Genomic DNA, 25735 nt, shown 5'->3' on the forward strand with positions numbered 1-25735 from the left:
AAATGCTGACATGCTGATTTGGCATAATCAGTTTTTTCAGTGTGGACGATGGATAAGTTTCCCAGCAGCTGGTGCAATTCGCGATTCATTCGCCTCCTCCGCGTTCCGTTATCCATCTGCACTCCGCCGTAGATGGTCTGCAACACCCTGCCATAATGAATCATTGAATTTCTCTGCTGGTTTCATTTTTGGCGGTCACCAGCTAAGAAACAATTTTAGTTTTATGAGGGTTCTGTAGACCATGGTTTGGACTTTTAGAATGCTATAAAACCTATGTATAGGTTATATATAGATATAAAGCTTGCAATGTTTTTTTTTCTCTGTTCGGGCCATAGCACCACTACGACCAGTAATTTGATCTATTGTAGTATATTCCGTGTCCTTAGTTTAGTGCATGCCGCACTACTCCATCACTATTGAGAATCGATTCTAATTGAAAGGTCCCGCTATTTATATCCGTTGGAACACCCTCCAAAGGCGCGCACCTTTGTCAGTCAAAATTGGATTCCTTAGCAACAAAAATAAGCAATGACACCTATAATGACTATAATGCATCAGAACCCTAGTCTTAAACACTTCAAAAAATAGGGAACAACGTTTCAAGATCATCCTCGGCAGGCAATCCGAGGACTTATCACTATCAACAAGGCAAAAAAAAGTAACAAGGACTAAGATGTGTTCCTTTGATTACTGAAAAATCATGTTCCCCTAGTTTGAAGTAGTCAAGACAAGGAATCGGTGGTAGATCTTACATCCCGTAACGTACCCACGTTACGGGCAGCTTGCAATGTTACCCTAATACACGAACTTGTCGATCACCTCCAACTCGGGTGGGAGGCTAACATTGTCTTCCTTAGAACCTCCTCCTCTCATGTATTTCGTCTTCGATGCGTTGATGGCAAGTCCAATACACCTGGATTCAACCTTCATTCTCATGTACGTTTTTGCCATCGTCTCAAAGTTCCGTGTCATAATGTCGATGTCATCGGCGAAGCCAAGAAGCTGGATGGACCTCCTGAAGATCGTGCCATTCGTGTCTATTCCAGCTCTTCTTATCACATCTTCCAACGCGATGTAACATAGCAAACACGGTTGTCCATCAGCTTGCCGTAACCCCCTTCGAGGTGCAAAGGGACTCGAGAGTGTCCTCGATACTCGAAAAACCGTCATCACTCAATCCATCGTCGCTTTTACCAACCACGTCAGTTTATCCAGAAATCCGTAGCTGAAAATATGCTCTTGTTGTTGCAACAGCGCAGTATCGTATAGATAAGTACCCACTATACAAGCTAGTACCGTTATGCCGGGCTGCCTTTGATTAGGCTGGCTACTTCGAACGCTTTCATATTTGATGAAATTAGTAAAGTAAATTAAAAATTTAGGTTAGCGACTGAAAGTCAATTTTTATTTTGTTATATGCGACAGTTAGAAGATACTGAGAGGTTAGCACATATCATCGGCAAGAGACGTGCGTGTGAGAAAATTTGCTTTGTTCACATCGACCGATACTGAGTGGTTGCGGTACAAGCACATATCGTCGGTAATAGACGATTGTTGTGTATTGAGAACGCTTGCGCAAAAAGACTAAGGGAGGGAAACGGATTCGAAACTCATATGTCATTAGCCAAATACATCCGTAGACCATAGGTCCACCGTTGTATAATTGGCAATGCACCCGTGTACTGAATGGGAATTGTGGGTTCGAATCCCACCGGTGCCCTTAGATTTTTTCGCAAATTTTCTCACACGCACGTCTCTTGCCGATGATATGTGCTAACCTCTCAGTATCTTCTAACTGTCGCATATAACAAAGTAAATTAAAAATATATATTTTATATTTAATTATAATATTTAGCCACAACTTGCTACTGAGACTGCAGGGTGTTCGATCGTATATGTGTTTCTGAATGCAAAACATGAATACCTATCATAATCTAGGTCGAAATTAAAGCTTGAGCTTGAGCTTGAGCTTGATTGACCGCCCACGGTTGCTACTCTGTTATTGCCAGATTAGCTGTAATTACACAGAGAACCAATAGACGATGCTTGGGACTAGCATTCATCCTCAATGTGTAAAAACTGGTGATCTTAAATTAGGCAATACCAGCGCCGGCCGCGCCCGAACACAGGTCAAGAAAGGAATGGGAAGGATTGTGTTGACATGACACTCGCTTTGATGGAAGCCGAGAACACCTCTGCACTTCCACAAGGAATCACTGGGATGTTGGATAAGAGGGTTGGGTTTGCAGCAGGGTTCGTTTTGGTAAACGATAAGCTGAATTGATGTCCTAACGATCATATAACGCGAAGGAGCTTGGGACTAAACCCACGGTCTTCTGCTCAGTAAGCAAAAACGTTTGCCACTAGGCAGACGAGCACCTTTTTAATCACCGAGTTGCTGTTATTACCATGTAGTCATATTAACAAATAAAACGATTGACGAATCTTGAATGTGGATGGGCCTGAGATTAGACTCATGATGTTCTGCTCAGTAAGCAAAAACGGTTGCTCTAAGGCCACCGAGCCTCTCATATCACATAATACCATTGCTCAAATTTTTGTATCCATTCAAACCCGGAACCAACGACAACAACGAGTTTCGCAAAATACACGATACACAAGCGATTTTACCATAAATCTCTTTGATATGTAAGGACCTGGGACCACGTTTTTCTGCTCAGTAAGCAGGCCACTGTAACCGACGATCTTTCAAATCCGAAAACTAAAAACTACGAAAAAGTACTTAGGCCTTCATTAAGTTCCACTTTCACGCGACGTACAATGTTTCAATTTGCTCTTTACGTATTGTTCAGGCTAGGCCCTTTTCAAAAGTTACGCGAGAAATACGCACAATCGTCGCCTACCTCGCAAAACTGGTTCCAAACGACAACAAAGGCATAAGCAACGATGAATTATTGAACTTTGCTGGCTCCGGTGTAGTGCACAGCAAAAAAAAAATGTAATATCGATCAACGTAATTCAAGCTGATGTATGAAATAATGATGTAATTGTAATTTTGTAATTTATCAGCACACACCCTGGTCGACCACTGTAAACCAATCTGCCGTTCAGCGTTATCGGTTTTTGTTTCTGGATCTTTAGTTGCCTCTGTGATATACTTACTTGCGGCATACTATTTTGGGAGTGTATATGAGCGTGTACCATGTACGGTAGCTCATCTCTCATCGTGATGGTGGGACATAGTAGACAAATTAGAGAGAAAACAAGGAGGTATTAGTATTAGTTATATGTAAACAAACAAAACAAAAGAAGAGAAGAGGAAAGAAGAGCAGAAAAATAAAAAGGGGATAAAGTAGATAACAAAGAAAAGAAACGTAGGCAGATTATTAGAAAAGGGATTATCCGAGACCTCAATCAAATGTCACTCCCGCCGAGATCTCAGCGAAACCCTCCCAGCCGAGACCCGCACAGCCGAGCTCGGTAGAAAAAACTAAGTGTGTAGATAGATTAGTAGGAAAATAAATAAAACTACTTTATGACTCAAAGTGCAATGAATGAGCGTTAGTTTCGGGATCATTTCAGTGTTAGAGTTATGTTAGTTTTGATCCGTAATCAGCCCTGCCGACCCCTCCAACATTAGTTGCAGGCAGTGGTTGTTAGATAATGCGGCACTGTAACTACTACTATTTTAGAGGTATGATTCGTCAAGTTTATACAACTCAATGTTTCAATTGAGGCAAACTATCTATCTTACAATTACAAAAGCAAACCTAAACTTACAATTATATGCAAATGCAAAATGAAACTTGACAAATCATCGTCAATCCCCTTATTCCAGGGCAGGGCCTGACGATTTGAATCTAATTCTGATCAGTGAACGGGCACCATATGGCACATTTTCTCACCATGAACCTATCATTTCCAGCCTATCTGAACTATTTAATAAATGGAAGCCATAACATGGGTTACGCTCCCCCTAAACGGGCCATCCGCATCCTGTCTCTGTCTTATCTCAAATACAAAATGCCAATGGTATGAATGTATCTATATATAACTTGGAAATGACGTACAATCAAATAAACCCGTAACCCACTCACTTGGTCAGGCTTCAGAATCATCCAGTGGGAAGTGCGCTCTACACTCCAAGTTTCCTTTTTTTCAAATTTACCGCAAATTTGATATTTTACCCATTGAGTGTTGATTAGTCACAATGAAACATTGTGACGGAAGTTGAGGTTACTAGTGTATTAAATAATCTAGGTTCTATTTAGGATTATATCTGAAAAATCCAAATCTGGCCAACGCCCACCCTAAACCTAAACCTGTTTTAATCCACCTGAAATGACTAACGAATGGAAGACTTTGACTACCCAGCCATGCAATAGTATCATTCCGTGCCTTATGGTAACTTGATGATTCTATTGCGCTCATCTTCTGGCACCACCCAGGGGAGACTTGGTCCTGCACCCAATGCTTAACTTATCTCCATTCCACTCAGTTACTCGCAATTTCTTGTGATATAGTGGGCGGAATATTATTATATGAGACAATTCAATGCAGACGTCTTTCCAAATTTGGCAGATCGACAGGTAATCGGTGAGTTATCGCGATAGTTGCTATTCAACAACTCGACAACGTCCCATCGTCAACGCCTGCTATGAGAATTTCCCATTGCAGACGCCAACGAAATGACGTCATCGAGCTATCGATCAACTACCCTGGTTATCGCCTGGTACCTTATAGCACGATGCTAGGAGGCGAACCGGAAGAATCGATGAGCTACCTCCCCCCATAATCTAGGTCGAAATTAAAAAAAAAAAGTAAAAATCCCTTTACTTAGTCACATGCAACAGACAGTTCAAAACAATTAGGTTGTATCTAAATGAGCTCAAAACATGGGAGAATCATCAGGAAATTTGTGTACATCAATCAAATTGACTCATATGCATATTTTCACGTCACGCACGTCAATCGATGTAAATTTTGTTTAAACAGTTTGAATTGCAATGTTAATTTGATTCACTGAGACAATGTGGTTTCCAATTTGAATCAATTGCGCTAGGTAGAGCAGGTTTAGTATGTGAACTTAGAACTTCAGTTCATCCGTTCGCAATTACCAAGAAAGAATAAGTTATTACATACATAGTCAAAATTGCATGTTTGACGTTCAACTCTTAGATTCACAGTATTGAATATGTTGACGGCGATCTGATCTGTCTTCTCACTTCTCTCGGTTGAGAGAGAAGATGAGCGGAACTAGATTTAAAAATAGAACAAAGACACCCTTGTCGGGAAGCACATGTTGGGCAGGTTAGTAGCTGTAACGACCACCGACATAAAAGAATATTTACGAACAGAAGCATGGCCATGTGAGCTTCTTCACTTCTGATTGATTAAATTAGTTTATACACTCAATACAAGTTTGTATGTCTAGTCGAAGTTTTGAATATAAAACACGCACACGAATCAACGGTTATGGTACTTATAACTAATATAAGCGTCGTTGTGTATGTGTATTCAAGGAATGGTAAATTGTTTGGTCAACATTCGGACACAAGTAGCGGTACTGCTGGTAATAAGTACAGGTACAGGTTGGGAAGAAAATGTTAAATATCACTGATTTGTTCTTGCAAACTCTATTTATATTAGTGATGCACCGAATATCAAACTTAAAGTTGACCACCGCAAAATCATCAAAATCAAAAGCCAAATATCGGCTAAAATGTACGTGTACAGATACCTAAGTAAAATAGCGCAATTCGGTGTTGATAAACCTAGTAGAGGTAAATATAAATAATTTCTTATCAAGTTAATATAAATATAAATATAAAATATAAATAATTTCTTATCAAGTTGGTAACAACTTAATAACATAGCAATGGCTTATTTCGCTATTAGATCAAAATTTGCTATTATAATAATATTATGAGAACTCGAAATTGCATAAAAAAATCTAAATATCATTTGATAAGCACTCCATCACGAATTTTTGAATTCCATTATCTCATATGTATTATTTTATGACTATTTTCTCGAAAAAAGGTGTTTTGTTTTTTTTTTCTATAAATATCAGTTTTTGCTACTGAAATAAATATTCTTACCAAGTGGCTAGGTATCAATGAAGAATTAGATGGTACCTAAGTATGCAATTAGGTACCGGACATTCAGTGGCTTGATTTTCAACGCTTGTTGTATAGAGACTTGTGCATCTGATTGAAAAACTGTGAACCGCAAAGTAGGTAGAAGGAAATTAATTGGGCTTTTCATTAAACATATTTCCAAGATTGGACACTCACGAATAACATCTCAAAAGGGCAAAAAATACTCAAATTATGCGATTAGTGAATTTTAACCTACAAGTATCTCGAAAATAACAACTTTGGGAAATTTAAGCACTAAGAGCTTTTTTGTTGTAAATTTAATTTGTTTTAATATTAACACTATTTCAAAGATATTCGATAACTGTAGGTAGTATTTTGGAAAATAGTACTTTTTTAAAATAAATCATAACTTTTTTTGTTTATAATTGCTCAGCAAATACACTTTGTCAGTAGGTATCACTTAACCTTATCTACAATATAAAAACAAAAAAAAATAAAAAAATATGCCATTGAGTAATTTTTAATTTTTTTTTATAATGTATTTTTTTTTAAAGGCACAATACTTGTCCGCAACTTCGCCGAAGACACCATCTCGATCAAACAAGAGAGAGATATGTTTTTCTATTGATGCGTATCATTTTTGCATAGTCCCTTTTGAAGTGTTAGTCGTGTATAAAACTAGGGAACCAAATATGTAAAATGACATGTTGGACAATAATAAGCAACTGTGTAAAATAACAAGTAATTCTAAAAACATCGATCCGAAACGATTTGCGAATCTGTGTGGAACAACTTAAAACAAAAATGTCATATACTTGTCAAAAATTAACTATTTTTACGAAATGGGCTTAAGAAAATTAACGAAACAATACTTTCAGCCTGGAGGTCCTTTCAATGGATTGGATTTCATCCAAACACCGAGATAACAGTATGGTAAAAACAATCAAATTTGAAGTTGCTTCAGCCATATACATGTATTGAAGTTTGCGCAAACATATGCATGGTTTACTTTAACAAACTGCAATATTTGAAATTAACTAATCATCAAGGGTGTTATTAAGCGGCGCCGGTGGTGTAGTGGTAAGCATGATTACCTCTCACCCCAGCAGGCTTGGGTTCAATCCCAGTCGGCACCACCGGGATGTTCTGAGGCATAACATCTCTGATCACGCCTTCCTTCCGAAGGGAAGTAAAGCCTTTGGTCCCCGGTTCATGAGTTGAGAGATCGATAGGTAGGGTCCAGGTGTGGGGGCTGCCTCCCAGGTGTCGGTAGCATTGGTGCTGCACGGAAAACAAGATCGACGGAAAACAAATCATGGAAAAAAGGGTGTTATTTGTACGATAATATGCTGATGATGTTTCTCATGTTGATATTTAAAATAATGTGCTATAATTTTGAGAATTTGTAAAATAATCAAGACTCTGGAACTGGAAAAACATGATTTCGGAACTAAGCCATGTTTTCGATAAGCTGGGAGATGGAATGAATATCAAGATTCTGGATTGTTCTGGTTGTTAGTTTTTGAGTTTCCGAGCTCGGATGTCGAGAATGGAACGACTACCGTTACCAGGGCTTCCTGTACGCCTCAGGAGACTCCAGTGACCTGAAAAGCTTCTTCCCCAAATAGTTCCATATCATGTTGCCAAAGATGTCCGGTGGAAGCCTTGCCAGAAACAGGAACCCGTTCCATTCGCCATCCGAATCACCAAGATCCCTTCCACCCGCAGTAGCAATATTCCCAGCAACTCACGACGATTACTCTGTCCACAAATGCCAATCACCAGTCACCGGTAGCTTTGAAAAATACTCAACCATCGCCGCACGAGCCACACAAAATTGTGGGTGGATTTTGTTTAAATAACTTCATAATAAAATTTCGATAGGCAAACAAATCAATCGACTCACACTTTTTGAAAATACCCGAATAATTTTGCGATGACAACAATAAATTCAAACTAAAATGTAGCTTTGTCATCAACTACTTTTTAGGTTGTTATTCACCCAAACAATAATTCAGTTTATTTCAACCTGAAAGTCGAGTTGATTCTACCTACCTAAGATTTCAATTAGATTTTATTTAGAATGAGCCGTTTCTAAAATCTTAAATCTTGTTTATATTTTTTTTTAGTTTAATGTAACTAAAATGATAGGTTAAATCAACTAAAATTCATTTTTTTTATTGGGTATCAAGGTGGAGCTGCGTGACAGCTTAGTTTTCAAGGCTTGACCCATTTGAATAAATTTCGCTTCTATCTTTGACAATACAGCAGAAGGATTAGCCTATGTTGGCCGCTTGAACACTGGATTCCGTATGTATTGTTTCAAAATAGTTATAGAAAAAATGCTGTGACGGGTGCGCGTAGATACATCCGCGTAGTAAACCGATTGAATAATTAAATCCGTTTCGAACGAAATATCTAAATTATGTAAGTTACGGAAACCACGCGAATTCCGAAAGCCGTGCGAGACAACCGAAGCGAGAAAAAAAGGCTTATTAACATTTAAAGAGTGCCACCAAAATGAATGTGATAGCCTATGTTGACAAGTTGATTAATTTTGGTTTTCCTCCCTAAATATTCTACTTATTTTACTATTGAGCTTTGTTTCAATTTAGTCATTTTACCGCACGTATCAATCATTTCAAAATTTCGCAACCGCACCGAACAAATTCTAAACTACATAAGCTCAAAACACTTTTGGCAAACTCTACCGAAATGCGAATCACTTCTGCGTAAGCTCCGTAGACGTAGGCGCGTTGATTCCGACAGCCGCGAAAAGTTAAACGTGCATCGATGCGTCAATACCACATAAGGAAAGATCGATTTTACAGTCACGTAGGGTTTAGTTCATGGATTAACATTGACTGCTGTTTACAAATGTAAGTACTTGAACACTAAGAAATAAATTAACTCAAATGCTTTAACTGCATATATCAGAGATTTCCCGTATTGAGAGGATAATATAGTTATCGAGTACAATAAACTCAGGGGAAAACAATACCTACAAAAGATTAAAAGTTATCAATTGTCACATACCTCTACTTTTACTTAGTTCCTAAACTATTCCTCTCCTTGTTAATTTGCTAAATGCTATTGGTTTGCATGCGTTTTCTTATTGAAGTTCAAGACTAAATAGGAAGATTTATTCTACAACTTTAAAGGTTAGTTGCCTCCTTAAGAGGGCCCCCCGCATCCTAATTCTTTTGTTAATCTACCTAATGTTATTAGTCTTTCCGATGTTTCTTATTCAAGTTCATTTGATGATTATGATATCTCATTAGTCTAATTTAATAAATAATTGAAATCTCTAATTCACCTAATCAATCATAACCCATGCTTTATTAAGTACCTGCACTTGTGTTTGTAATCTAAAATTAAACGTGTTTCATGTACTTTTGATTTTGACCTATGTATTATATCTTAGTTCGACCCAAGTGACACCTTCAAGTGAAAAAAAAATGCTTCACTTTGAAGTTAGTTTTCTAGCTGATTTTTGAATTATATAGGGAATATGCTCCAACTATGCTCACACGTTTCCACTATGTCGTCCCACAAAATTACTTATGGATATGTCACAATAGCACGCCACAGTGGAAATCCCGAGCCATAGTTCAAACACTTATCCCAAATCAAAATGAAGCACATATAAGATTAGTTACAATACCATGTACAAAAATGGTGTTTAACATTGTTCCCTGAGTAATATCTCAATGAAAACAACAATGAAAGCTTGTCACGTAAGTAAAAGGAGCCCTGTTGGGCACTTTCTGAAATATTTCAATAGTATAATTCCCTTGCAAACCCAAATAAATCTATCTGCGTAAAAATAAATAAGAGTGATTTGCGGCAAAACCCGCCAGTATCACACCCAACGTCAGTGCCTATACGTAAGCGTACTACGACGTGGCTCTCAATCAAAGGAGTAACAAGTGTGATACTCACACCACTGCGTCCTAGCAAGAAGTACGGTCGACTTGTTTCGCGCTCCGTTAATTTGGAAGTTTTCTCGCTATTATCTGACGTAAATAATCAGTTTTTTCTCGCTTAGTGATTCCTGGCATAATTCCCGATAAATTTATCAAAAAGTGAGTTTTTTTTTCTGAGAAGAAAGTGTGTTTTCGGCATCATCGAAAATTGTTTTTGCGATTGGCAATTCGCCAATCATTTTGCACACCATCGGTGCGTGGTCACGCATACCTGCACACGGATCATCGTCATCGAGTGTCAGCATCTGCCTCCACATTTAAACCGCTTATCCATCATCGTGTGTTCAGCTGATGATGCCGAGCTTCATTCAAGTACACACCAACGAAGACCGCCCGCACACGCGGATCGAAGATCATCCAAGCTGCGCGTCGCTCCGCAGCTGCTGTGTAAACGCTCGGTGGTAGTAGTATAGGATTATCAGATAAGTTCTTGTTTCTTTTTTTCTCCCATCAGTTAAATTTTAAGTTTGTGTTTCTGTGTTAGTATTTTTTTTTTCGTGTATTGTGTCCGAGTAATTTTGATAATCGTTGCAGTGGTAGAGCGTTTTTCGCTCCCACTAGTACGGCAAAATGGACATTTTGTCGGAAGACGAAATGGACGTTTTGTCAGAAGATGACACCACTTTGCCACGCGATAGCAAGAAGGGTCGAAAACGTCTGTCATCCCAGAAATCAGTTGATGCCATCCCTGGTTCGTCATCTCAGTCTGGTAATGGACAGGGACAGATAAGCCCCCGATCGCGAGCCTACCCAGGAGACTCGACTGGCCCATGGGTTGTTTACTTTCAGCCCAAAAAGAAACCTTTGAATGTAATGCAAATTACTCATGATCTGACGAAGCGGTTCTCGGCCGTGACCGAAATCTCGAAGGTGAGGTACAATAAACTTCGCGTTGTTGTCTCTAACCTGAAACAAGCTAACGAGATTGCTGCCTTCCAGCTCTTCACACTCGAGTATAGAGTGTACATCCCAGCTCGTAATGTGGAGATCGAAGGTGTGGTCACCGAAGCGAGTCTGACCCCCGAGATCTTGGCGAAGCAAGCGGTTGGCCGTTTCAAGAACTCCTTCCCACGGTTGAGATACTGGAAGTCCAGAAGCTGAACTCAGTATCTTTCAGCGAGGGTAAAAAGAGCTTTACCCCCACAGACTCGTTTCGGGTGACCTTTTCTGGTTCAGCCCTTCCTCACTACATCGAGTTGGAAAAACTTCGGCTACCTGTGCGTTTGTTTGTTCCTCGGGTCATGAACTGCCAAAACTGCAAACAGTTGGGACATACGGCCTCTCACTGTGGCAGCAAGGCACGCTGTTCCAAATGCGGGGAGAAGCACGAGGATGGCGTCTGCACAGTCACTGCACCAAAATGCGTGTACTGTAAGGGAACTCCTCATGGTCTCTCATCGTGCCCGACGTACAAACAACGCGGGGAGAAACTAGAACGCTCTCTTAAGGAGCGTTCCAGGCAGTCTTTTGCAGAAATGCTAAAAACAGCCACACCATCAACCAACGACAAAAATCCCTTTGCTGTTTTGTCTGATGACGAGTCTGACTCTGACTTGACTGAGGAGGGAGTTTCTTTCAGTTTTCCGGAAGGTTCTGCACGGAAACGAAAACGCATCCGTTCGCGGAAAGTTGCAGATAAGGAACCCCAAATCAGCTTACCCAAATCAAGGAGTGATGGAAAAAAGGAAGTTTCAACTCCTCCTGGTTTCCGCAGAACTAACTATAACCAGAATTTTCCATCTCTCCCGGGGACATCAAAAACCCCTGATGGCCCATTTTTAAGAACAGAAGCCCCTTCTTCATCCGGGTTGTTCTCATTTGATAAAATTGTGGACGATATTCTCAAGTACCTCAATATTTCTGATCCTCTCAAAAGCATTGTTCTGGCAATGCTTCCTTCTGTGAAGACCCTCTTGAAGCAATTGACATTGAATTGGCCCCTCATTGCAGCAATCATTTCCTTCGATGGATAATTTTCCAAACGAGGTCGGGGATTTTATCACTGTTCTACAGTGGAATTGTCGAAGTCTCATTCCTACATTAGATTCTTTTAAGTTTTTAGTTCACAATAATGATTGTGATGCATTTGCTGTTTGTGAAACTTGCCTCTCTTCAGATATAGATCTTCCTTTTCATGATTTTAACATTATTCGACTGGATTGTGAGGATTCGCGTGGAGGAGGGGTACTTTTGGGGATCAAAAAGTGCAATTCCTTCTATAGAGTGAATCTTCCACAATTTCCAGGTATTGCAGTTGTCGCATGTCAGGCTATTATTAAAGGTAAGGGCCTTTGTATTGCTTCTGTTTATATTCCTCCTAGAGCCGTTGTTAATCGCAAACAATTTTCAGATATCTGTTCGGTACTTCCTGCTCCACGGTTGATTATGAGAGATTTGAATTCCCACGGTACAGGCTGGGGGGAACTGTATGATGACAACCGTTCTACTTTGATATATGACCTCTGCGACAGCTTTAATATGACAATTCTTAACAATGGAGAAGTAACACGTTTGGCTGGCCCATCCTTGAATGGAAGTAGATTAGACCTCACACTTTGCTCTAACTCATTATCGTTGGATTGCACGTGGAATGTGATCCAAGATCCCCACGGTAGTGATCACTTGCCGATCAAAGTTTCAGTTGCCAGTGGGTTCAATCCGTCGGAACCCGTTACCGTCGCGTACGATCTTACCCGTAATATCGATTGGACAAAGTTCAAGAATGTGATAGAAAATGCTCTAACGTCGGTAGAAGGGCTTCCACCGTTGGAGGAATATAACTTCCTCTCCAATCTGATCTTGGACAGCGCGCTTCAAGCTCAAACTCGGCCGGTTCCAGGAACGTCTTTCCGTAGGAAACCTCCTTCCCCTTGGTGGGACCAGCAATGCACTGAGGTTTATCGTAAAAAGTCCGACGCGTTTAAGCTTTTCCGGAAACGTGGAACACCCGCACATTTCGAAGCGTACTCGGCTCTTGAACGCGAACTCAAGAGCCTCATCAAAGCCAAGAAACGCGGATACTGGCGGCAATTCGTGGACGGATTATCGCGCGAAACGTCGATGAATACGCTTTGGAATGCGGCGCGAAGGATGCGTAACCGGTCTTCAAACAACGAGAGCGAGGAGTACTCCGATAGTTGGATTCTCAAGTTCGCGCGAAAAGTATGTCCTGATTCTGTGCCGGCACAGATGATTCCTCGCGAAACGACGAATTCGGTAGACGAGATCAGCCAGCCTTTTTCAATGCTGGAGCCTCACTCGCGCTCCTTTCGTGTCGCAATTTGGCTCCGGGGGCTGATAGAATCAAGTTCAACTTGTTGAAGAACCTCCCAGACGTCGCTAAGAGGCGCATGTTGAACTTGTTTTGTCAGTTCCTGGAGCTTAATATTGTTCCGGATGATTGGAGGCGGGTGAGAGTTATAGCCATTAAAAAGCCTGGAAAACCCGCGTCAGATCACAACTCGTATCGTCCCTTTGCGATGCTATCGTGTATACTCAATTTGGTTTCCGTAGGGGCAAGGGAACGAACGACTGTCTCGCGTTGCTTTCCACTGAAATTCAGTTGACTTTTGCTAAAAAAGAGCAAATGGCTTCTGTCTTCTTGGATATTAAGGGGGCTTTTGATTCAGTATCGGTTGAAGTCCTTTCAGACAAACTCCACGCTTGTGGCCTTTCTCCATTAATTAATAACTTTTTGTACAATTTGCTGTCAGAGAAACATATGAGCTTTTCTCATGGAAACTCTACAGCTTCACGATTTGGCTACATGGGTCTCCCCCAGGGCTCATGTTTAAGCCCCCTTCTGTATAATTTCTACGTCAGAGAAATTGACAATTGTCTAAGTGACAACTGCACGTTGAGACAACTTGCAGATGACGGAGTAGTGTCTATGACAGGGCCCAGAGAGGCCGACCTGCAAGGACCCTTACAGGATACCTTAGACAATTTGTCTACTTGGGCTATTGACAACCTAATGTTCCAGTTCGGGATATTTTGGCTAGACGCGATCTGGAGTTTATGCAACTCATATATGTTTTCTTGAAGAATATTAACCATAGATTGTAAGTTTGATTAACCTTGTGTTTAGTTTGTATTTTGTATGTGTGTTTTTTTTTTTGTAGATTTGTTTCTGTAATAATTGTATAATTACAGAGTTGATATAACGTCGATAGGATTAAGTATATGTTTTAGAAATAGTGAAATTTTTGAATCATGAATCATATTCCCAATCTCCTTTTCCCTCTCCCGATCCAAACCATTGTCATCCACTAACCTCGAGAAGACCGCGAGTAATCGGTTCAAATCCTTTAATTTTAGATTTAAGACATTTATAATATATAAAGAAAATGATAACTTGGCTCTGTAAAGTTTATTCGATTGAGCCTGTACAAATAAAGTAATTAAAAAAAAAAGTGAGATACTATCACTGCTAGACTAGATCTTTGGTTCTCTCATGCAGTGGTTTATCAGAGCGGGGAAGCTTAGTAATCACCATTGCCTGTCCATAACGCCATTCTATCGTGGCATGAGCCAGCAACGCCGGCCATAAACCTACCGTCTCCAACACTCCACTAGCATGATATTAAGCCCGCCCACCAACAGCAAGGTGCGAAAACTAGCCAAGGAGAGGGTAAATCAACTAAAATTCATTTTGAAGCAATATGATGTTATGGGTTGAATTCAGCTAAAAAAGTCATTTTCTTTGCAATATTGACTTTGAATCAACAAAATTCAAGGTTGAACTTAAACCATAACTTTGGTTGTTTCAAACTTGACTCATTTCTGTCCGTGAAAGTGACTCAGAATGTTACAGAGATGGCCAAATGTTGGAACAAACTGGCTGCTGAAGATGACCAGCAAAATATGATAACGGAAATTTCAAAGAAAGTTCACGATTTGATCAAAAACTAAAGGATTATTTTTTTGATATTTTAAAATGAAAATGCAGTGTTCACGCGGCTGTCGACAAAAGCAGGCCACTCTCGATGTGTGCTACGCGATCGTCTGTTTTCTCGGCAGCAACCATTGTGTGGTCCTCCTCATTGTTCTTCATCAGCAGTTCTTTCGGTCGATGCGTCGTCGACTTTGGAAAGCAACCATTTCGTGATGAGTGTGTGAGTGCTGACCACGTTTTGCGTCCATTGCTGCAATGGACGCGCTCTGACCCTCGTTGGCGTACAACAATTTGCCATACAATGAAACCACTGGAAGCGGCTCCAGTTCTGATGGAGGAGGCTTTTTGGATAGCGGAAGATAAAGTGTTTATTGTGTTGTACCTTTTGACTATAGTTTTAAGATGTATTGTATAGTGACCAAGAATCCTCGGCTCTGTAAAGTTAATTCGGTTGAGCCTTATCAAATAAATTAATAAACAAAAAAAAAAAAAAAAAAAATGAAAATGCAGCAAAATAGATTTATTTTGACTACTATACATTTATCTTACGACAAACCAATCCTCAGATAGAGCTGATCTCTTACTTGTGGATTCATATAGGACAACACTTCAATATAAAGTTAGGAAGATCTATATTTAACTAATAATACAAAAAGGGCGATTAGAAATACCAGGGATTTTTGAGTAGATCTCCTGGTGAATTCTTATAAGAATTCTAAGTTATTTCTGAGTAAAATTCCTAGATAATTTTGACGTTTCTTTTTATTATAGTTATCAGTTAACAGTTTATTTTAGTTATAGACAAACATAGTATAATTTAAAATGAATCTCTAAAAAAGCCTTATCTTGAAACTTCAAGAGCACACATGTCGTGCTTCTACAAAACATACATTAATGAATCTGAAACTCTACGTTTGATGTAGTGCAGTAAACAGAAAATTACAGTTGTATGTTTTGTTGGAGCTGATGCGTGTGCTTTTGAAGTTTTAAGATAAGGCTTCCTTAGAAATGATGAATCTCTTGGATGTTGGTTGTTTTTAGGAATATTGATGTCCTAGAATTTATAAACTTGTGTTTTTTTTTCAATTCAAGCATAGCATAAAAATAGAAAATTCTGGGTGAATTTTATTTTTAATATTAATGCTCTAGATTTTTTTAAATTGCTTTGTCTACGATCATGCTATTTTGTCCAAGTCTCAGAATCATTAGCATTAGACCCATGGATTTGTATTTACATTTGAATTTGCAATCTGTATCAGAGATATTTTTTTCTAATATTAATATATATAATATCTCATATGTTTCTATCTTTCAGATTCTTCAAAAAACAAATCCTAAATGTATGAAAGTTATTTCATGTCCATGACCAGCTGGCCGTGTTTTCATGTCAAATATTTCGAAAAAATACCGGAGGCATATAATTTTTTTTTCCAATGCTCAGAACTATAGCAATTTTTATATGTACATTAGGGTTAGGTACAATCTGGATTTGCGGGAGAGCTTTATAGTTTGTATGGAAAAATGCATGGGAAACGATCCGAAAATGTTCGATTGCATGTCAAAAATTAAAAAGAAATCACTCAATTTGTACCAAACCAGGCACTTAGATTGAGAAAATATTCAGAAAAACTTCGTCGAAGAAATTTTGACAATCAAATGAATAGTTCAGAGTTAAGGGGGTCAGATTTTGATAAGTCTTTAGTGGGAAAGATTAATTAAGTGGAATTAAATGGAAGATAACCTTTTTTGCTGTTTTATTTAATTTAGTTCATTTTCGATTACGACTGAAGTTGTTTTGTTGATATTGTTTATTTGGCCTCTTTCCTCTAAATTCCAATATTTGCGCTTTTTGCGGGGGTTAATTATAAGCATTTTCTTGCAGCGTAGCTTCCCGTGCTTTTAAAATTATCTTGTCTCGGCAAAGTGGTTGCCGCTTATTAATGTGTCTACTTCGACTTTTGTTGCCATTGTTTTTGTTCTGGTATTCCACTGTTTACATAAACTGTTTTCAGTTTAGTTGTGAGGTTTTCTACCTCGTCACAAAATTTATATACAGATTCTTTTTGCTTAATTGCTTTCAATTTAGTAACGCTGCACACCTTGTTTTGACATTTTATATAATTCAATCAATTGTTGCTAACCCGTCTGGTAGACCTAATCTGGCTTTACCAGTAAGTCGTGTTTTTGAAAACCTAACTGCAGTTAATTGCAGACGTCCTACGGTCATATCTTTCAACAAGTTTGCAGAATCCAATAATGCATCTAAACCGTCAGCACTTCCATCATACTGCTGTACGATTGCTGTTGCGGTTTTAAAGTCAAAAGTAGGATCATTCGCCATTGCTAGTGGTAGTGTCTGATCAATTTTTATTTGAGTATGTTTCGAATATTAGTTATTACATTTCTGGTTGTTTTAGCTAGAAATGTTAGTTCCGAACTTGATAGAGAGTCTTCCTCTTCTATCAGTGTAGACTCGATTTGATGCTACAAAAATCGCCAAAAATGCATTTTTTTCACTTCGGTTGTACCACAAATATACAACGCATTTGCGAAGTTTAATTTAGGTTGGAGTGTTTCAAGTTTAAATGTTTGGTTTATATTTTTTTTAATTCTTTTATAGCGTTATAAGTATTCCAACATCATCCTGTAAATTAGGCATTGTTTTACCACAGACAAACAGACGTAACACTTCATTGTGTATCTTCGTTCATGCATTTAACGGTTGATTTGAATATTATCAGTTCCGCGAACTATTCGCCGCAGCGCTGGCATCGGATCACTTTGACGTTTCTATACATTCCATGGAACTTTTATGCAATATTGTTTGCGAGCTAGCGAGCAAGCTTGTTTTCCGCGAGAAGCCCGAGAGATGTCGTTACTGAGGTCATATGTTTTGAGATACTATGTTTTCAAGAAAAACTTTTTCAAAGAGTTACGTCTGTTTGTCTGTGGTTTTACCTTAATAATATTATGAAAGTTTATACTTCTGCAATGTCAGCTGACGGCATTGCACGGCCTTTTTCAAATCCTTGTCGCTTCCTCTTTTTCGTAAGTGCTTTGTTTAGGACCAAAATTAATTGTAGGGTAATCATAGTAATTTTCATTCTGTTCTAAATGTTCCATGATACTTGTATTAGTGTCACTTGCTTGGTGAGTACTTTTTGAATTTTATTTCCCCATTTTCACGTAGTTTTCACCATATAAAATTTGTAAGTAATTTTGTTTTGTGTGTTTTGTGTTGTTCATCGCATTTTAAGACATTCGTAACTTGTCTGGAATGAGATTTGAACTCATGCGTGAGAGGCATGGATGCTAACCACTATCAAAAAGATTGAAACAAAAATCCAAACGAAGTGCGGGAGTCGGAAAAAAGGTCTAGGAGAAGTCAGAAGTGCCTTCCCTGGGAAGTCAGAAGTGCTTTCCCTGGGAAGTCAGTAGTGCCTTCTGTGGGAATTCAGAAGGAACTTTCACGTGAAATAGGAATCGATTTCCACTTCAACAGAAAGCCAATTTTTGTTCTCTTCGGTCACACAAATATCGAGGCAGCAAACCGTTAACTAATTTAAAAATGAACACCATAGTCAAATATACAATTCTTTGCTTCATCGACAACCATTGTAAGGCGTCTAGCATCAAAGTTGAGGAAGTGAATCTATTACATCTCAAAATCAAACGCATTATTTTATTCTGCAAGCGCTGTAATCTCGATATTTGTGTTGCATTGGCCAGAAATAAAATGCAAGGGCAAAAGTCAAGATGAGGAGAGATGATTGATTTGTATTGCTGTATTTTACTAGCAATAATTAAATCGTTTTTAGTCGACATAGAATTCCATACTTCTTGGCAATTTTCTTGATGACATTGTCAATGTGAGAGTTGAACTTAAGTGTGTCATCAATAATCACGCCAAGATATTTAATCTCCCGAACGCGATCAATAGTTTTATCATCAATTACAACAGAGACGTTCTCATTTACTCGATTCTGCGAAATTACCATAAATTTAGTTTTACTTGTATTCAATTTTAACTGCTTATACTTCAACCATCTACTTAGAGAACGCAAATCTTCATTCAAGTATAAAACGGCATCATCTAAATCCTTAGCTGCAACGAATAACACAGTACACACTTAAAAATTATCGCCGACTTTGGTCATTTTTACCGAAATCTGAACAGCTGAACTGTTCGGTAAAATTTATGCAATTCAATTCAATTGCTTTTCAGCTACTTTGAAACTAAATCTCCACTAAATTGACAATATTTGATCATTTAAACAAGGTTGAACATGTTTTGAAATTTTTTTCAAGTTCAATAGCCTTTAAAATGAAGGTTAAAGTTTTACCGAACGTTTAGCTGTTCTGATTTCGGTAAAATTTACCGAACACGAAAACAAAATCTTAGTGTGTATCATCTGCAAAAAGATTAATGTCGCAAAATCGTAAAACACGTCGCAAGTCATTAATATACATAATAAATAACAGGGGCCCTAATACACTTCCCTGGGGCACTCCAAGGTTATTCCCCACGGGACTGGAACCAGAATCATTAAAAGCAGTCCGTTGAGTTCTGTCAGACAAATAGCTTTCAAACCATTTATATGCAGTACTCGTAATTCCAAAGTGCTTGATTGATCTTAACAATAAGGGCCTAGAAATTATTTCAAAAGCGCGTTTAAGATCCAAAAAAAAACAGCAACAATCGTATCTTTACACTCCAAGTTATTTTTCCACTTCGCTAATACCAAATTCAACGCGGTTTTACAAGAATGACCTTCCCGATATCCCGATTGTTCTGGTATCAACAAACTATTACTATTTAACCAGCCCAAGGCTGAAAATCTCTCTAATAAAGCAAAAAAAAAAAAAAAAATTACTATTTAAATACTCCAACAGCTGGCCTTTAACAACAAGTTCTAAAATTTTCTCTAATGTGTGCAACATGTTGATGGGACGAAACTCTTCGACTTTAATCGTTCCAGCAACTTTTTGAATAGGGACCACTAAGGATTCCTTCCAAATTTGTGGCACATGTCCAGTTTGTAATGATTCATTAATAAGGTCCAGCAAGATGTGGCATGAAAGCAATCTTGAATAACTCTAGCATTAACATTATCTACTCCAGACGATTTTCCTAATGAAAAACAAATAACTCTAACTTCATCTAATGAAATTGGGTGAAAAACTTCAAATCTACTATTAACTGGCTGTTTTATTTCGTCAGGTTCATCGACCAATTCAATGGATTGATTAATCAATGAAACACTGTCTACAAAATAATCATTAAACATAGCTGAAATTACTTGTTCTGACTGTTCTAATGTGCCATTAAAAGTTATGGACCGCGGTTTGCAATTACTAGGTTTTAATAGAGATTTCAAAATTTTCCATAACTCTTTGCTGTTGTTTTGATGCTGATCAATCTTCCTTTGAACTCGCTTGATGAGGTCAAGTTTGCGTTTTTCTATAAAAAGTTACTCACCCTAATGTATACCCTTCTTTGTAAGAAGGGTAAAAACGCCTCCTAGATCCTCAAGACTTTGTAGGCAGATGAATGATAACATTCATCTGTAAGACCATTCCATGTTGTTTCGAAATTTATTGTTCTCCAGAGTTGATTAAGGTGAATCGCTGTGGAAACGTTATTTTTGATTGATCTTAAGAGAGCACAAATATTATTAGTTTTTTACTGAGATCCAGCAAAATAAAATGCCGAGCTGCTCGGTGGTGCCCGTCTCTCCAAAAAAAATCTAATCGTGTACACATTTCTAAAAACTGTTAATCTTATATTATCCCTTGTAAAAATATACAGCATAAAGTTCATTATAAAACCCATTTTAAATTTGTAAATTTGCAGTCAATGAGAAACCTGCACCTGTACACTTTCAGCTAACGTTTTAATCTATGGAGCTGTGGTTGATAAGGCACACCACATATCATTTTCGACGTCCAGTGTAGTAAACTATTTTGATTTAATGTGCATCTTTGCAGACAATCCAAACCCGTACAAAAAAAACTTGATACGAATGGCAGCAACACTCGCAAGGTTAATTCTACATTATTATCAAGGACCAAGTCTAAGGGAGACAACCCTAGCCAAGATGCAGGAAAGATTTTGGTTTACTGCCGTGAGAAGTGAACGTATATAGAAAAATGATTGTTGAATATTTTGAAGATTTCCTGCAAAAAGATGGAGCACGATGAAAGCAGATTAATTTAGATGCAAGAAATGGCAGAAGTCTTTATGAAGATTGATTATCTAGCTTGAGATTTTTAGAGCACGATAGCTGATGAATCAACTTAATATAATCGTAATCGCAGAAGAGAATACTTTTGGACTGAATCCAATATACCATCAACAATTTGGTCAACATTTCCTACTATAAACTTAAAGTAACATGTTATTTTTTTATTCCACCTTGGAGGGAATTCCCCCCTTCACCGATTGAAAACAACTGCTTTACACTATTCATCATTTCAATTAGTTTTCAAACACACGCAACAGAATACAGATGATTGAACTTACCTCGGCCAAGTATAAATTCCAGACACTTCAAAGCCATAGTGCCAGGCACCAAAGTAAGCACCTTGATTTTTTGGACCCGTACAAACACCATGACCGTGCGCCTTATTATCCTCCCATCCACCGCAAAATGTACCACCATCCTCAAAGTCATAGCGACCGCCGCTGATTTTCTGATGGCCTTCAGAACCAACAGGGTTTACTATTCCTTGTTCTGGACCACTACTAGCCATATTTGCATTATTTTTCTATAAACACCTCGTTATTCGGGTATAGACCAGATATCACAATTTATCGTCACGCAACTGGTTACACTGAAGCTGCTTTTTCTGGCCTTGTAACGCATTCGATGATAATAGTATTGATAATGCAGCTTCATGGGAAGAGTATTGCATATTTTCACCAAATCATTACTATAAGTATGAATCAGATGCTGGTAAGTAACCGGATATTCAATTCACAATCACGACCGATGTTCTCCTTTTCTGATTATGTTAATACCTTTTCAACTACCATTTCGATGGATCTGTATAGCAAATTGAAATATAATCACTGATGTACTGATCTTTGTCATAATCAATTCCTTGTTTTATCACATTTTCATATCACATGCTACTGACACTGATTCACTTTTTGATTTGCTTCCCGTCTGCGTTCCTGTTTGTTTTTCATTACATGAATAAAAAAGAGATGTGTTAGAACCGAAAGCATGGAAGCAAATATTGTTGAACTGCCAATTCGAGAGCACACACGTACTATTATGTTTCTCGGTATACATTCGCGATTGTGCGAGAATCGCCGTTGTAATTGTACGGATTACCAATGCAGTACATTTCGTATTAAAAATAACTTTGTTTCAACCAAAATTTTCAACTCACTACCACAATTATAACTCTAACCACGAGGTATTGACACCGAATTTCCTTTTCTTCCCGTTCAACTTTCCTCCATAACCGAAGTGCTGACCGTTGTAGAATTATTTTTGGTTTTGTTTTAGGCTTCTCATTAAATAATGAAAAGCTCCTCTCAGTGCTAAACATACATGCAGGATATCACACAGCGAGTGTGTAAAATTGGAGCTTTCCCGGCAAAAATGAGAAGTAACAGGCATTAGAAATACGACATATGAATCAGATTCCAAACAGACAAACAGGTGCTCAATATTATATTTCCAGTAAGACAATGGTTTCCGTAATTTTGAAGCATAGACAAACTAATTGGTTAGTGGCGTCTCCAACTTGCCTCCACAAATGTATATACTACAGTCACCCCACTATTATGAGTCACCCACAATTATGGGCCACTTCCATTTGATTACAACGCAGAACTAGATGGCCCATAATACTGGAGCGACTGTATATAACACAGAACATGTACAGCGAATGAGAGTACCTCAGTAACTGAGCTACTCAGTGAATGAGTAAAATTGTCCTCGCTTTTCCACGAAAAACTGCTCAATATGAGGAAAATCGACAAAAAAAACTACTCAGTCGAGGAATGTACTGGCTGATTGAAATATCTCTCGAATTTCCTCATATTCATGAAATTTTTCGTGGAAAATCAAAGGAAATTATACTCACTCACTGAGTAACCCCACGTTTAGCACTTTTGAGTCGAACTTGACTCGGTTACTGAGTTAATATCTTCTTCTTCATTCCTTTATCTAACGTCGGTCTCTGTTCCGCAATCTAGTGCCAATCACCGACGGACATCGATTGCCATCCATTGACGGCAATCGAATGTGCAGGAAGGCAGCTTCCACACCTGCGTAGGATATCGCACCCATTCACATGGGCCGGGACCAACGTCTTTACTTCCCTTCCGAAGGAAGACGTGACCAGAGATTTTTATGCCTCAGAAAAATCCCACCGCCCTCGGCTGGGATTGAACCCAGACCCATTGGGGTGAGAAAGCAGTCACGCTTTACCACTACACCACCGGCGCCTGCCCTCGGCTGGGATTGAACCCAGACCCATTGGGGTGTTAGAAAGCAGTCACGCTTACCACCACACCACCGGCGCCGGCATATACTTCCCATCCGAAGGAAGACGTGACCAAAGATTTTTATGCCTCAGAAAAATCCCAATTACCTCGGCTGGGATTGAACCCAGACCCATTGGGGTGAGAAAGCAGTCAGGCTTACCACTACACCACCGGCGCCTGCACTGAGTTTCTATCATTGGCCGTGTAGGTGAATTTAACTAATCGTGTTATGAAAAGGTCAATATACTTTACTAAAGAGCGTCTAGCGTCTAGGAGAGGAGCGGACTGGCTGGTTATGAGCCAAACGAACTGTCAAATTCAGAGACAATCGAGCAGCAATGACGTTTATATAAGGTCTGGGCCAAAGGGCTTATTGGTGTTAGTGAAATGTGCAAATGGTTAGTGGTGTTCGTATTACATTGCAATGTTTATCTTTTTACACGAAACAGCTGTTGGCAGTGACGTATTTCTATCTGTTCTCAGTATGTTGGCAGTGACGTATATCTATCTGTTCGCAGATGTTCAGCAATGTTTACAACATTTTTGCTTCTAACACCAGCAAGCTGCCTGTTGGCCCAGACCTTATATAAATGTCATTGATCGAGCAGCTCTCGATTCTTGATATCTTGTTAAACCGTCTTGGCCTAGGTTGCCAAAACCCCGTACCCCGTAGACTATGACTTGTACCATGTAATATTGACTGTCTTGCAATGAGCACTCATACATCTAATTTTCGCGATTGACAAATTTGATAACAAATTTTGATTTCTTTTTGCTGTATATTTGCTCTTTTAATATATGTTGTTGCAATTTTGTTTTCATTGTCTTAGCAGAACATCAAATTGAATACTCGTTTTGATATCAACAGGAAAAATTTACATCAAATTGAGTTTTCAGTTGGCTCCCACTGATAGCAGAATTAGTTTTCAATGTGATGTATCAATTTTGATTTATTGAAATTTTTATGGACCGTAGAGACTCACCAACTATCAACCCAGGGACACTCGATGGGACACTCGATGGGACACTCGAAAATTCGTTTTCATGTAGAGGAAGTGTGCCACTTATGTCAATAGTGCTGCCCAAATTGGCCAATTTAAGCCAAGTTCAATTTAAGCCTTCTATTTTCTCCAACTTAGGCATGTGTAGTAGATAGAGGTAGTGTGGAATAAAAAATGAGTAGAATCGAGTGACCGTGAAGCGTGATAGACGGTATGTAAACAGAATCTAGGCCGTATGGCCAATTAGAGGACCACTAGTGCCATAACTGATACAATTCCCCTCAGTATATATGAAATATTCTACTCCTTCAAGTTCCAATATTTGGTAAACTTAATGTGTACACAGCAAAAAATAAATATTTTAATTTTACATCCACTTAAATCATGTCGAAAATCTCATGTAATTTGTATGGCCACAAATATAAACCAATCCAGTAAAAGCAGCGTAATGTCAGTTCATGCACTGTATTAATGATAATTTTACCTTTTTTGACAAGTAATATTACAACATATTTTTGACACGACTGAAGTGTATGTGATATCAAATTTTTTTTTTTTTTGCTGTGTAGCAAGTCACCCCAAATAAAATTTAAGGAAATTTGTTAGAATCGTAAGACTTCAAGGTTCCCCTAAATGGCAGTACTCTTCATTCTGGACTGATTAAGGATCTTTTCCGATTAGAAATACAATGCATGCATGCAATGATATCACAGTGTCTCTGGTAGAACAACATTAATATAAAACAAATCAGTACCGCTGAAACATCTACACATTTTAAGGTAAAAGTAATGTAAATTTAGGTGCTCTGCTCTAAATAGTGACATATAAGAGCATCAATTTTTACAGAAAATTTTAGTCATAACAGACGTGAAATTCAGCTCAATCAAACGTACTTGTAGTCCAGTAGTATCAAACTTTTCGGTCTAGGGGCATTTAATTTTTCATAACATGTTTGTTTACGTCTCATCCATTATGTCAAAGATGGATTCCGTCACATGTAAAATTAGTTGTTTCTTAGTGTGCACCAAACGAAATTATAAGTGCTCCTCTTTCATTTCTATAAGGGAGTAATTTTTCCATACAATTTTTGGGCTTAAAAAAATAATGTTATAACGAGTTTTACACTAAAAAATACGAAAATTCAAATTGTTCTAGAACGCCGAACATTTCGGTACAAGTCTCATATGAAAAAGGCGAAGACGAGCTTTGGTTTGGCGGGTGTTTCCGTAATACTGATTCTTTTTTAAATAAGGTTTGTTTCAGCAACACCGTAATATACTCAAAACGAT

The 25735-nt window shown here is 38.4% G+C and overlaps 1 protein-coding gene across 1 annotated transcript in view; it reads right to left on the minus strand.

The window, feature by feature from the left end:
- Nucleotides 1-25735, minus strand: part of LOC135707871 (junctophilin-1-like) — a 62664-nt gene that overhangs the window by 35689 nt on the left and 1240 nt on the right. Inside the window, exon 2 of the mRNA XM_065229772.1 lies at nucleotides 21466-21988. Within this exon, the coding sequence (XP_065085844.1) occupies nucleotides 21466-21695 (230 nt within the window). The 5' untranslated portion in view covers nucleotides 21696-21988. The remainder of the gene's footprint in view (nucleotides 1-21465; nucleotides 21989-25735) is intronic.

Source organism: Ochlerotatus camptorhynchus, unplaced genomic scaffold (assembly GCF_037179485.1).
Source record: "Ochlerotatus camptorhynchus isolate MF236.1 unplaced genomic scaffold, CSIRO-AGI_Acam_v1.1 ptg000322l, whole genome shotgun sequence".
Lineage (NCBI taxonomy): Eukaryota > Metazoa > Arthropoda > Insecta > Diptera > Culicidae > Ochlerotatus > Ochlerotatus camptorhynchus.